Source organism: Sinohyriopsis cumingii, chromosome 16, assembly GCF_028554795.1.
Source record: "Sinohyriopsis cumingii isolate HCF-2022 chromosome 16, ASM2855479v2, whole genome shotgun sequence".
Lineage (NCBI taxonomy): Eukaryota > Metazoa > Mollusca > Bivalvia > Unionida > Unionidae > Sinohyriopsis > Sinohyriopsis cumingii.
This window is the reverse complement of record NC_142976.1, coordinates 43,987,976-44,002,488: the sequence shown is the minus strand read 5'-3', so window position 1 is coordinate 44,002,488 and position 14,513 is coordinate 43,987,976. Positions and strand designations below refer to the sequence as shown.

Here is a 14,513-nt window from a genome sequence, read left to right as displayed (position 1 = left end):
AATTTCTGAATTTAGTTTAGATAAGCCTCGAAATATTTATAGTAATTAACCTAGATTTTGAAACAATTGCTATATGATCTTTTTCACTTGTTTGCAAAGATATAAATAATAAATGTATTAGTAACAAAGGAAAAATAATTCTCAATTATTTCCATTCTGAATGATTATTTGCCATCACCACTTAAGTGCATTTTGTTACAGCCAGCTCCAACATAACCTTTATGAAACATAAACTTTACCTGTCTTTCTGAGTTAGCCATGTGTATTCTGTTGTATACATTTTCTGCTTGACAAAGTATGAGGCAACTTTTCTTTGCATTTTACAGTATTATTTAGTAAATGTTAGATCAGTGATGACAAAATATATACCTTCTCATTTCTTTTTCCTCATCTCTTGTCTTAACAGGATCCTATTGGTTACATAGACCTCAAGCGATGCATCACGGAAAAAGTAGGACTTGTAGCACGTGATATTTGTGCAAGACCAAACACTCTTGAAATGATCACTGTGCGACCACCACGGAAAGGAGAGAAGGACACATTGATTACTAAAACCTACAACACGTTAACTACAATGAAGTAAGTAGTGTTCAGTTAGTTTATCAAGATGATAAATTTTTTTGATAGTTAAAGAAAATGAAATTAGAAGTAATAAAGTCTGTGTCTTTGATATGTCTGTGATCAAAACTGCAATATTAAAATCACAAAATTTGCCCCTAATCGCCATTAGTCCTACAGTACAATGCATGTTATCAGCGGTCGACTTGAGGACATAGAATTTTTTAAAATTACATCCAGAAAGCAGTGCATGTTTAAGATGAAAGGAAAAATAAACTTCTAGAAAAGTGTTACTAATCAACACAGAAGAATAAAAAGGAGTATTAAGATTCTTGTGAATAAAAGCTGGAAAGGACACAATTACGTTTATTGGACATCACGTGCCAATTTGAGTATGTCTCAGGGCAGGAGATATGATTGCTTCATCATGTAAAATGAAAAAGAATTTCCAAGAATTATGTCAAGTTGAGAGATAGCAACAAGCCATTGAGCTGCGAATGGTTTGGAACTAGAGTTTGTGCAACTGTACTAGTGGTAAATAAAGTACTTTTCAGTTGAATATTTTTTATTGTCAATGTGTCAAACTCTTAATTATGTTTTCCAGCTTTACAATAGCAGTTATTGATATTTTGTTACTCGTTACTGAAAAAATCAACAGCCTTACTGAGACTGACTCGTCAAGGTTGGCAGGTCTGCATCATGCTACATGTTTGCGGCATGATGCCCCATTGCTACAAATCACTATAAACTGTCATACTGCAGACATTGTAGCATATGACTGAAAAATTGTTAGGTACTGATTCAAAATTACATCATTTCAAAACATTTTCTTTCTGTCATGCAAAAGACACCGCCCACATATCTGGGGAAAATTGCCTTTTTAAATAAATGTCATGCTTCACATCATCGTTTAATTGATTCCATTTCACTTAAAACCCAGAAAAGTGTAGAATTCAATATTGGCAACAGCTCAAGATATTTAGGTATTGCATTAAATTAGCTGTCACTAGTATTTCTTAACTGACATCCAAGTATAATTTTCAGTTGTCAATATTTGGCAAGAGTTACAACTCGTGTTCAGTTGTGCATTACAGGGTCCATAGGGACCTTGAAAAGCTTTGAAAAATGAATTTTTCCCTCAAGGCCTTGAAAATTAAAAATATTGTCTGTGTACCTTGAAAAGCACTGAATTTCTTGAAACCAAAAGGAATTAGTAGTTTTTGTTTTATAGAATTAAATAAAAAGAAATGGGGGAAAGAGAATAAAAACAATCTCTCGCTAAGTTTGTACCGGAACAGAAATTTGTCCACAACTGGCCACTGCGCAGTTGTACATTTTGAACTTCTGATTGTACATAGCCTGGATGTAGCAGTGGTTTAAATTTGAATCATTTGTTCCGACACTGCTGCCAGCCAATTCCAACTTCAGTGGCTAGATGAAGAAAATATAAATTCTGAGATACGAAATCGTTCTCAGAGAGCTTTGCAAAATGCAAATTATGCCAGAAAGTTATTGATTTGTGTGCAATGGGAGAGTGCTCCACTGTCACATGCAACTGGAAAACAAACAAGCTCTTGTAATGGTGCTTAATACAGGCAAAACAAGAAGCCTTCAGCATGAAATCATATTTTGACGAAAGGGTTATGTCTGTGAACACAGATTCATGGTTTAAAATAGAAACTGTATATAGCCATAATTATGAAATTCAGTTATGTTCTATTTTGGGATGGAGTGGAAATAGGACAGATAATAATTGCAATGAACATGATAAATATAAAAATATAGAATACAGATGATAGAAATATTAATATATCGAATATGAAATAGATTAAAATATCCATATCTGTCTTTAAATAAGTGTTAATATAAAAAACAAATATCTTTACTTTTTTTGATTATGGGGATGAGTGAAGAAGAAAGTATGGTACTGAAAAAGACATTGAGACAATGACAGCTGGTGCTGATGACTATGCATTGAAAGCAAAGATCCATATGAAAATTTCCTGTATCCCGACATCAAAATAATTTGAGGAAAAGTGAAAATGACAAAATCGCTGAACTTCGAGCTCTTGAAAAACAGCTTGATGACAAGCTACAGGAACTGAAAAATTCACTCTAAAATATTTTGGACTTTGTAAATAGTGTAGTGTAGACAGAGTAAAATGAACTTTGTTCAGTGACTACATTATTCTAATGCCCAGATATTGAATGTTTAATATTAATGGGAAAGATATGAATGATCATAAAATTGACTTCATGTTTTATTTTTAAATTTCATTGCAAGAAATGTTCCTCATACGGATTAATAGTTATGTATTAACTTTTGTTTACCTACAGTGTTATTTATTTATCCTTTAAAATGAATGTAATAATGCACTTTGAAAAACATGATTTTGAACACTTAAAAAACCTTTGAAATTTTGAAAATATGCTACTAACTGTGGCATTAACTCCTGCACAACTTGATACATATGATCAAATTCAACATGAAGGTTGACATCTAAAATTCAATGTTAAATTAGTTTAAATTGTGACATTTCAAAGCATTATTACATAATCACACTTCTACTTAAATTAACTAGAGGATAGAATGACCTTTAATATTCCAAATAACTATCTAATCCTTTTAACCCAAAGAAAATTATGTAACTTTTAGATTCCTTTGGGGTAAGCTCATTCTTGGTATTTGAACATTTTCTTGAAAATTCTCTTACAAACAAGAGCATTGTTCACAAACAAAGTTTCTTCTTCGAATACATTACCCAATCATAACACCTTAGGAGAACTACCACTACCTCAAAAATCCAGCCCTCGCAGATACTACTTTTAGCTTAAGGGAGCTAAAAGTTGTCTGCCAACCCATTGGCCGTCAAGCAGAGTGATCTTCCCATACATATAAGACTTGGTCCCAAGGCATAAGGATACATTAGTTATTCCACTCGTGCCAAGAAGCATGCTCTCATCATGAGAGACCTTGCAATGCCAAAGCTACATGGAAGATATGTCACTTCAAGCTGGAGGAGTTTCTTCACTTCTAAGGAAAGTATACTTCATCTGTATTTCCAACTCTTTCTCTCACGACAAAGTTCTGCCTTGACAGATTAGTCACATTTTGTCGTCTTCACACTTAGAGCTTAAGCGACCTCCGTCCATTTGCGCTATACTTAATTTTACGTGCAAGTCTCTTGTGCTCATATAACTCCTATATATGTGTAATTTCCTTTTTTATCCAAGGCTTTCATAGCATCCAGGTGCCATTTTAGTGTAATTAATTGTATGGGCGATCTATGGTCCTTTTTTTCCCTACAAGTATTGCCTCATAATGGATTTTGTTGCACCTACCAGGTATTTATCGATAATGGTACCTTTGTGAAGGTTGTTTGTGTGTAATGTAGATACTGGTACATTCTGTATTTATACATGCAAATCTGTAGTGCTCATTTAACTCCTACATATTATATACCTTTACAAACGGGTACGCATTGGCGAGTTCCTATGCAAGGCTTTTGTAGTGTCAGAGTGCCAGCATGACTGTATTTACTTGTATGGATGGTCTCTGCGCCTTTTCTCCTTTAAGTATTGCCTCATAATGGACTTTGTCATGCCTACTGTGTACGTCTCTATAACAGTGCCTCAGTTCCTTTTTACGCGAATTTTTTTGTGTGGGTGTAATGTAGACACTCTGGTACATTTCTGTGTTTCTTCCATTATAGTCGGACAAGTACAGTTCAGTGCTCTATACATGGTTCATTCAGTCACCTCCTGCACATGCATGTTTATACAGGCGATCCTTGAGTCATGTTTATCTGCATAACTTTATCTCATGTTGAGTGGGTTCGAGTCTAGGATTCAGCTAACGTGGGTATGTGAGAAAGCTTGTCAGTAGCTTCTCATGGGTCGGTGGCTCTTCCCGGGTTCTTCCTCCACCATTAATACTGGCTGCCATGCATAGCCTATCGTGTGCTGAAATATGGCGTTAAACCCCACAACAACAACAACAATCTCATGTTGAACGAACACTTAGTCACACACACGTGTAGCCCACGTCTTCATAGTTAGGCTCAGGCTACACTATTTACATGATTGCATGTCTTTATGCTCTGAAGAACCCCTTTATAAATGTATAATTCCATTCTTTTTGTATATGAAGGTGAGTTTATTTACCATGGTATTTTTAGCCTTGGCACACCATGCTTCAACGAGTCTACATTGACCTCCTTACAGGTAAGCATGGTCGTTAAATCATCTGCTTGCAATTTTTTCCAGGTAACCATTATTTGTATAGCTCTGCACCCAGAATCAGGTGGTATTGTCACACAGTATGCAACATAACATGTGCAGGCACAAAGGTTTGTAAACAGGTGATATTGTCGTCTTAGTTTACTTGTACACTTCCTTACCTTATTAGACATTAATTTCTGGATAACCCTCTCAATGAATTGGCTCAGCACTGACATAGCATTCTAGAACAGGTGCAGGCTACATCTTCATCCGTTTTGCTGGGGTTTTTTTTGTATCTTACAGATTAGAACTATGGGCAAAGCACAAACAACATACAGTTCGGACCAAAGACATCAATAGTATGCATGCTGATTTCTTCTGCAGTGTGAACTTTTATGGTAGCAAAGAAGATAAATTCAACTTACCCTTTAACCACAAAGCGCCAGACATTGACACGCTTGGAAACAGCTCAAGCAACCAAGTCCTTTTTGGAATTCCCACTTATCATGCCTCCTTGGGGTCTGACATGATTCCTCCGACAGCTAACAAACAGCCAAGTTCCCTCTCATTCAGCAGACATACAGACAGGTTAAATTGACTAAATATACCATAACCCATCCTAACTGATGACCCTAATGACATTTTCTTAACTCTGACGGTGTATTTTCCTTGCGACTGTCCTAGGCCATATACTACAGATCATGAAGGACCAATCATCAATATTATGGGCATTTGCAGTATGTCGAACATGACTTTTACAGACATGTGCAGGGACCAGTCTAACTCATAGCACCTCATAACACTTCGGCATCATACTACGAGTAGATCCTCATGCCTAAACAGATGTATCGCAATTTCTCTACACTCTGCCATGAGAAGAGCCCTTTTACTCACTGACTTTCTTGGTCATGGTTTCTAATTCAGAGCATTCTACATGCTTAGTGATAGACCGCATCACTCTTCGCCAGGTAAGTCTTAATGTATTACATGGACTGTACCCTATCCACACAACCGGATGTTGTTGATCGTTCTACTAGTATCATCGATTCTCTCCTACATAAGGGCACAGGAAGTTTCTGCCTTCCGACCTCCATTGAGGACACGTTTCCAGAGCTATGTCCTCTTCCAGCTCCATCAACAACATACACCAGCGTTCTAGCACCTATTGATCTTACAACGAACAGACAGTTCTGACTTAGTTATGTTTGCAGTCTTCGCAGAGTTATGGACTTTCTGGCCCACTATTATCATCAGTTTGTTGGCAGTTCCACGTTTACACTCCCACCAGCTAACATTCAGTACCCCAATACTAACAGTGATCTCACAATGTTGGGGGTAACATAGACACACTTCATATGCATGGATCGGATGGTCTTTGTTTACACTTAGGATTTAGTACACAGTATCGATAATGTAATTTGCTGTGGGACCTTTCTTTTCCTGGGTTATCTCCAAACCGACAATTCATACCTTATTCTTACCTAAGGCATACATACTCAATCTTGAGGTAAGAACATCACCTCGGTCCTCTATCACTCTGCTTAACGTCCCGATGGATGAGTACGCTAACAGGCCATCAAGGTGACAGGTTTCCCTCCCTCCGCAACCACATCGGTACAGGGATTCAACAAAAGGACCCAAGGGTCACTCACAGGGCACGAACCTCTGAAAGTCATCCTATCATAGCTCCACCAATCAAATACGATGCAGATATATCACTGTGATGGCTCTATCGTTCATTTGACACCTTTTCTTGGTCTGGTCATCAGCCGAAACACCCTCATTTTCCCACGCCCCTCAGTTTCCTTCAGAAACCCCACAGCGCATTTTGAACAATATCCATGAGGGAGACTTTGCCTTCACTCTGGGCACATACCTTCATGTCCCATATTCCGGGACTCCTAAACACATTGATTGTCCCTTCATCATGGAACAGTCGACCAGTAAAGAAGGAATGGTCTCTCCATCCCTAGGTTCTCGTGCAGATCTGTACCCGATGGGATCAACAATTGGAAGGCTTTTTTGTGACAATAAGGAATGCAAAACCCCATTCTTTGTCTCAGCATTCCCATACCCAACAGCTTGGGATGCCCTATCATTGGATTGGACCAACCTTAACTCGTGCACCAACCACTAATACCTCTGATTCCAAGTGATACAGCAAACAAGGGAATCAGCCTGTGACCTCATTTTATCACTCTCTGACACTAGTTTCCTATGACCTCAGAGGTCATATTAGTCATGTGATATCAACAATAAACAAATTTCCAAATGTACACAGAATTGGAAATATTATATTGAGGTAATTTAATATTTGTAAATAACTATAATGCACACTTAATTCTCAACATATTTATTCTGAGAACAACCAGAAACCTGTTGGTACTGCAGCAGGGTGGTGAAAAACATTTTCAACATGTACCGAGCACAAATCAGCGATATTTATGATGGTATCATGTGACTACCACATTGACATGTGCTCTCTGCCTAGTGAATCTGGCTCTACTTAAGTTGCTTCAACATTGACATATTTCCGGTCATTGTTTTCAAAATAAATATTTTGAAAAGTTCATGTTCTTTTATTTTTCTATAAAGATTACACGACTTTCATTTATTTGTTCAATTTGTTTTCCAACAGCAACACTAGCTGGGTTATTGTTGATGTTGTTTGACTATATGACCTCTGATGTCACTGACATGAAGGTTGCGAGTTTTGTATACTCATTTAACTAGGAATGCAAATGGCGATATCCAGATCAAATTTCAGCAAAGTTAATACTTTTTTCTTGTCTGTCAGCTATGCTATGCTTGGAATTTTGGAGAAAATAAATCATATTCCTATCGATTCATGCAGGTATATCTCAATGACAAGTCATTCAAGTTTGCTAGGCCAGCTACTAAGCAGCTACACTATCCTGACACCAAATGAAATTCCAACTTCTTGATAAGCATTGGACTCTGACCCTACACATCAAAATCAATGTCCAAATAATCAAAACTGGGGTGGCAGACTATCAGACACAAACAATTTTCACAACTGGTAGTGGAGAGAATCGCTCACAAGCGATGGCCCTCCACGCACATCAGACATGATTTTTCTGTTTTAAAGCGGAATTCCGCTTTTCTCTCGCGTCGAATAATTTTTCTCGATATAGTTGTTTTTTTATATATCATCTCTGATCTGTTTTTTAAAAATGGTCTGGCCGGTCTCATCCCGCAATGACCCTTGTAAATGAATCCTTCCATATATTTTATTTAGCACACACAACTCATATAAAGCGTATTCGGATTGGTTAAAGGTTTAAATTCAGTGAATTTTTGTGTAATGGAAACTGATGGCAGTGGAAAGAAGCATGTAAAGTTTAAATAAAGGTTTAAAAAATGTATGGGAATGGGAATGGCTGGAACGAAAAGTTGATGGAAATTTAGTTGGTTAGTTTATAACAAAAATGAACGCTAGAGGACTGGCATTTTGTGACCTCTGCAAGAAAGATCTGAAGTATGGTAATTGCAGTTGGAAGAATTTGGAACAGCACCTATAAAAGAAGCTGCATACAGAAAAATTGAGCTCAGAAAGCATCTGGAAAAAGTGCAATTAATTACTATAAGAAGAAAGATTTCTTGCATGAGGGAACAGATGTAGCCCTCTCTCAGAATATGTGCACTGCATGTCGCCAATACAAGCACCAGCTTGAAGGGAAAAAGGCTTTCATTGAGAAGGGGAAAAAAAAAAGAGTGTACATTGAGCCAAAAAAGTCCGTGGTGACAGAAAGGGAGACTAAAGAAATCTTTGCCAAAACCGCAAAAAGAGCTCGACCGGCAAGTCAACAGGTTGTGTCCATTGGAGAAAAAGACACGTGCATGTATGGGATTATTTGTATACAGTTGATGTACTTGGGTGTTTATTTTACAGATTTGTTATGAAAAGAGAGAAGTATATTTGCTGCAAAATTTACAAATTATTGTGACTTAAGATGTGAACACTGATATGTTCATGAAATAACTTCAGCATCAATAGTATTGGAAAACAAATTCATGCGACATTAAATATTGTGAAATTATTGAAGTTGAACATTTTTGGTAAATTTATTAGTTTTTCAAATGATTATTTTATGATCATAAGTTGCACCAGGAGCAGATTTTTATGAGTGTAAAATGCGTTTTTGGCTGGGGGCCTTTGGACACCTGGATCAGGGGCACTGCCCCTCGAGACCCTGTTGGGGGAGGACAACTCAACAACCCCTACAATTTTTTCAGCTTTTTTTTATGAAAGACCAAAATCATGTCTGAATCTTATAGAGGCAAATGGCACTTTGCACCCCCTGGTGTGCAACGAACATATCTTAATCTCTAGGCATCGATATAGCAGATAGTTAATTTCATCCTCTTGCTCTTCGAAGAGAGAACATTAGCTCCAAGTATGATCAAAGGTTATCGCTCGATGATAGGAGACACCTTTTGTCATCATGGGCATGAAGATATGGTACAAAACAAGGATGTATACGATCTCTTTGCAAATGTTAACCCTCTGCCTCAAGGGGAACCATCTTGGGTATTAACTGAGCTGAACTAGAACCCTTCTGAACCAAATACATGGGCATCTCTGGTGCACCTTTCCTACATGCCCCATTTCGTTATGGCCACTTACAAGACCCTATGGGATCTTTGAAGTGGTAACTTAATCGAACGGAACCGGTGCATAGAGGGAGATCACGCCTTTTTCTGTCTTAAATCAGGTCAAGAAGATATATCAGCACAGAATATCTTATTCTGCATCAAGTGGGTTATTCGCTCAGCATACAAGAAAATAACCTTGGTGCAATGAACTTTTTTACACATTTCGGCTCATGATGTAAGGTCAGTTGCCACCAGCCTAGCAATCGAACAGAAAAGTTTTCTGTCATCATTCGGGCTGTGGGATGGAGATCAGAGTCCACACTTTCTAGGTTATATCTCCAAGATTTGTCATCCCAAAGTGCCCAGTTCGATCTGGTGGGACCTATATACACAGCTCAACCATTCACATTTCCAGGTCGATAGCTTCTCAAGACGGCTTCACAATTTGCGTGGGTAAAATTTCCCATTTTGAAGCCGTGCCCCTACAGATGGAGTCTTCTGCAGTCGGGCTGCTTAGAAGCTGTCTGTTATACCATAGGGGATGGGAGATTTTATCTACAGGGTAAGAGGCTGTACCTCCCTCCACCTCTTATTCTCCTATGGTATTATGGTTGGGTAATGTATTCGAAATACTTTACCAATCATAATACACATCCAACCTCTCCGCAGTTACATCTATAGCGAGCATGCCTTCTGCTCCAGTAATAACATATCCTTACTCCTCACAGCCAGATCTTATATGTAAGGGGAGATTGCTCTGCCCGACCACCAATGGGTCGACAGACAACTTTTAGCTTCCTTGAGTTACAAGTAGTATCTGGGGGGGTTGGATTTGTGAGGTAGTGGTAGTTCTCCTAAGGTATTATAATTAGGCAAGTACTTTTGAAGAAACACATTTTACTTTTAAAAAAACCTATCCTCAAGTCACACCACCTCTGAAATGAATTTAGTACATATGGCAAAACATACCAAACATGATCCACTATTTCTTCTTAGTTTATGATAATTCTTAATGTGGACATCCAAGAAAGTGATTTTGATGTGTAAGCAAGCATTCAAAAATAGGTCTCCCAGTAACGATGTTTTCTTCTGACCAGTATTATAGAACTTCAGTAATGATGGAATGGCTGTATTAATACAGAATCAGAAAATGTTTTACTTTAAATGGCCTTAGAATTTTGAAATTTACTTAATTTCATTAACACCAGTGTGCATAGATACTTTCAAATGGTGGTATTCTTTTTCCAGACATAATCTTTATTTTGTTTTTCTTTCTTCCAGGCACATGTTGTCAGCAGACACAAAAGAAGAGAGAATAATGTGGTGCAACAAGATAAATCGGGCATTGGCTAACCTTCGCACATGGCATGCAGATGCTATGCGACCAATAAAAGCTCAAATCCAATGAGGATCATCATTTTTTGATACTATCAAGCAAATGTGATACTTTGCAGGTGTTGAACCTTTTGCTGTGACAATGGTGTTGTGTATAATCGTTAAGACTGGAAAAATGTTTAAAAGAATGGAGGAGAACTATGCATATATATAGTAGTGGTGGGGGCATGTTGGACTAAGCAGATATGTACAGCTTGTTGTCAGTTCATATTTATTGTGATATAAGTTGCTTTGATATTACTTGTGTATGATTTATACTATGTGTCAAGATTGCATATAATTTATACTGCCCTATATCACTGCATACAATTTATACTGCCCCATGTAAGTGATTAATTTATATTACCCCATGTCAGAAGTGCATGCAATATATACTGCCTGATGTCATGAAAACACTGAACTGCACACACAAAAGGTTTCTTTTTTTTTTTTTGCTTTTAAACTAAGAACTTTTATCACAATCTTTCAACTCGTTTTGTAGAGCTAATAGTCTTTCTGCTTTCAATTTTATGTACTTTCATATGGAAGTAGGGCATTATCTATAGAAAGTAAACGGTGTCTTTGTGAATAAATCTAGGGCTGAATATGGACCAATAGCTCTACAGCTTAATGATGTCACAGATGTTAAGACAGGGTGTTAGCCTGTCTTATAAAATCATCTTGATACCATTCAGTATTAAATATCTTCATCTTAATGCCACCTTAAGTTAAAAACATGATAAAATTTATCTCAGCTGAGAAGCACTGCATAATCTGCTGCTAGATAATTGGATTTGTGTCAGTAATACATCACATTTTTCTAGGACTTGGTTCCTACAATAACTTTTCTATACATGTATGATAGTTTTGTTAATAAAGTACAAGGCAAATTTGTGATGGCATTAAGGGAAATTGTAACATTTTTTACTTGGATTATGATGTTAGCTCCCTTTTACAGAGTATGTGAGCTTTTTGTACAAAGCCTGGTGTCAGCATATGTAAAAGCACATACGCGTATATTCCCACTGAATCTCAACCATTCTCTCGTACTGTTCACAGCTTCCATCCTCCCTTGGAAGGAGATCAACTATGTACTTGTATGTATATTTTGTATTTTTATGTTTAGCTCGGGGTTTACTGCATGCTACATACGTTTTACTTAAAATCATGGAACTTCATGGGTATGAATCTTACTGGCACTATACTTGTCTCAAAATAATGGGTAATTATGATCCAAATGTAAAGCTTTTCTGTGTTTAATTTCTCAAACTCTATTCATGCTCAACTCATCAAAATGAATTGTTTCAAGGGCATGTATCACCACATCCTTAAAACAAATGTCACTGTGACCTACATTTTACCAATTAGTAGTTATTTTATGAACATATAGGACTGAGACCCTGTATGTGTGTGTGTATATATATATATATTGGGAATAATAACACAAATTACAATATACAATCATTGCAGTCAAATCCAGAAACCGACTTGTCCACATTTAATTAGGATATTGGTGTACTTGGTGCATCTGACCAGTACAACCACACTGGTATGCAAATTATGTTGCAGTGTCCACTAGCACTTCCATTTAAATGGGGCAGAGGCATTCGAAAGTGCTTGTGGTTAAGGATTAAGGTTTGTGTAGCTAATTTGATCATTACACTATATACCTGTGCACATGACATTAGCACAGCTGAAAGTATACACTGAAATGAATTTTGACTGACTTGGTACCATAATTACATTATGGTAATTGCTAAAAGGTAACAATACTGTAATAATATTTTGGGGGGAAAAAATTGGTTTCCACAACTTATTTACATAAATGACACCATAAAGGATACAAGTTTAATGAATGTGTGTTAAATGGATTAGTTTAAATAAGCAAGACTTTGATTCTGTTTTAAAAATGTTTATTAATAGCGTGATGTTTACATGCACAATAACTATGGGTGAACTGCATGCTTTACCAGTGACTAGATGAGCTAAATTTGTTCAATTTCCCCCCAAGATAATGTGTTTCAGCAACACTGTTACTGGACCAGCTAAAAACAGATTTAATAAAAATATATATATGTAAATTTGTTCATTGTTGTCGGTATTGATTTTGTGTGTTTTTGTTTGTAAAAATGACATTCTTTGGGGCTACCTATATGCATGGATTTGTGATGGAGTATTATTGTTTGTGTAGAGGAATCATTTTAGCATACACGAAATCAATGAAAACTGGTACCCTATGAATAATTTGTGAATTCACCCAAATGTGTGTATTTGTAGGATCTGCCATGTTAAGATTTACACTATGTTCCTTTAACTTGTTCTCAAACATAAGGATTAAAGTCTCCAGTTTTTTTTATATTTTCCTAGAAGTATGCATCAGAATCACCACCCTCCTTTTTGTAATTCAGTGTCCATCTTCTTACACAAGCAGGTGATGTAATTTTTTGTATTATGTGCTGTATCCGTCTTCTCTATAAACACTTGTATTGCATGTTTTTTTTCTGATAGCTCATTATTTTGATTTGGATAAATTATGATTAAAGGGTAATCTCTGTTGTGAATTATATTTTGTGTGATGACTGTTTACTTGCTATATACATATATATAAATAACACATAACCACAGTTTCAATGTACTGTAAAAAGCTTTACATCTGTGGAGTAAACTAAAAATTACGGCACAAAATAAAATAGTTAAAATGAAATTGGTCTGTGCTTAAAACTTGTGGGGACTAGGGGTATAATTTTGAAATATCAGTGAAATACTAACAATTTTTACAACCAATCATTAGTTAATACAACTGCAATGCATGGAGATGTGCCAATTTAAACACAATGATGTGAATCACCAAATTTGTGTATTAGTCCGTTTTCTTTGCTCATTTTATAGGAGAGCTACCAAGTGTCTGGCAGGTATTTTTTTTAAATTGTAAAGCCCCTTTATTTCATGTAAGAAATGTAAAGAGCTGTTCCGTAGTTAAATGGGGAGGTGACTATACCACCTGTCGAACTTCCGGATTTGTTACCATTGTGTGCTACTGGGAAAAGCACTTAATTCTGATTTACTTAAACAACATATAACTGAAAATCTTCCAATGCCATAAAACCTTTTTTATTGGACTAATCAACATTGAACACTTGGAAAAGTCTCGATTACCACAGACTAACCATATTCAATTATGTACCTTACAGCCCATACCTCAAATTCTGAAATGGCACCAGAGACTTAATGATGCATACTATGAATTTATTTATATTTCTTATAGCTTTCATGTGCTATCAAATACTGTGCTAATTTTAATGCCTGTTTTAGATCAATATATTGACTTGTAATATGTTGTATTTTATTAAAAAATACACGTGGACATACATATATTATTCATCTACTGTTCATTCTCGTTTTCTTTGCAGGATCTATATTATTCACCTGGCTGGCAAAAATTTAAATTTTAGAAACGGACCATATCTGATGATAGATTTGCACTATTTATATAAAGACCTTTTAAGTTTGGTCAAATACTGTTAAGCAATCTCTGAGAAGTGTGCTCAAAAACTATGGAGTTGTCTGAAGAGTCACTTAAGGGTTGTGAGCCTATGGTATGACTGGCATCCATCAACAATTGCTATTTTAAACCACTGGCATAGTTTGCATAAAAGCTGCTTATGTACCAAATATGACAAGACAAAACAACCGAATACAAAAGAATACATTTTGGTATGATGGCCTCTGAAATTTGCATTAAT

General features: G+C 36.4%; 1 protein-coding gene across 4 annotated transcripts in view; it reads left to right on the top strand.

Annotated features, from left to right (window-relative positions):
- LOC149780329 (uncharacterized) overlaps positions 1-14,147 on the top strand; it is a 90,782-nt gene extending 76,635 nt beyond the window's left edge. For all 4 annotated transcript variants that reach the window (XM_089937202.1, XM_089937204.1, XM_089937203.1 and 1 more), the window contains 2 exons: positions 407-579; positions 10,678-14,147. In XM_089937202.1, coding sequence (XP_089793328.1) covers positions 407-579; positions 10,678-10,804 — 300 coding nt within the window. In that variant the 3' untranslated portion in view covers positions 10,805-14,147. The remainder of the gene's footprint in view (positions 1-406; positions 580-10,677) is intronic.
- Positions 14,148-14,513: the final 366 nt, after the last annotated feature.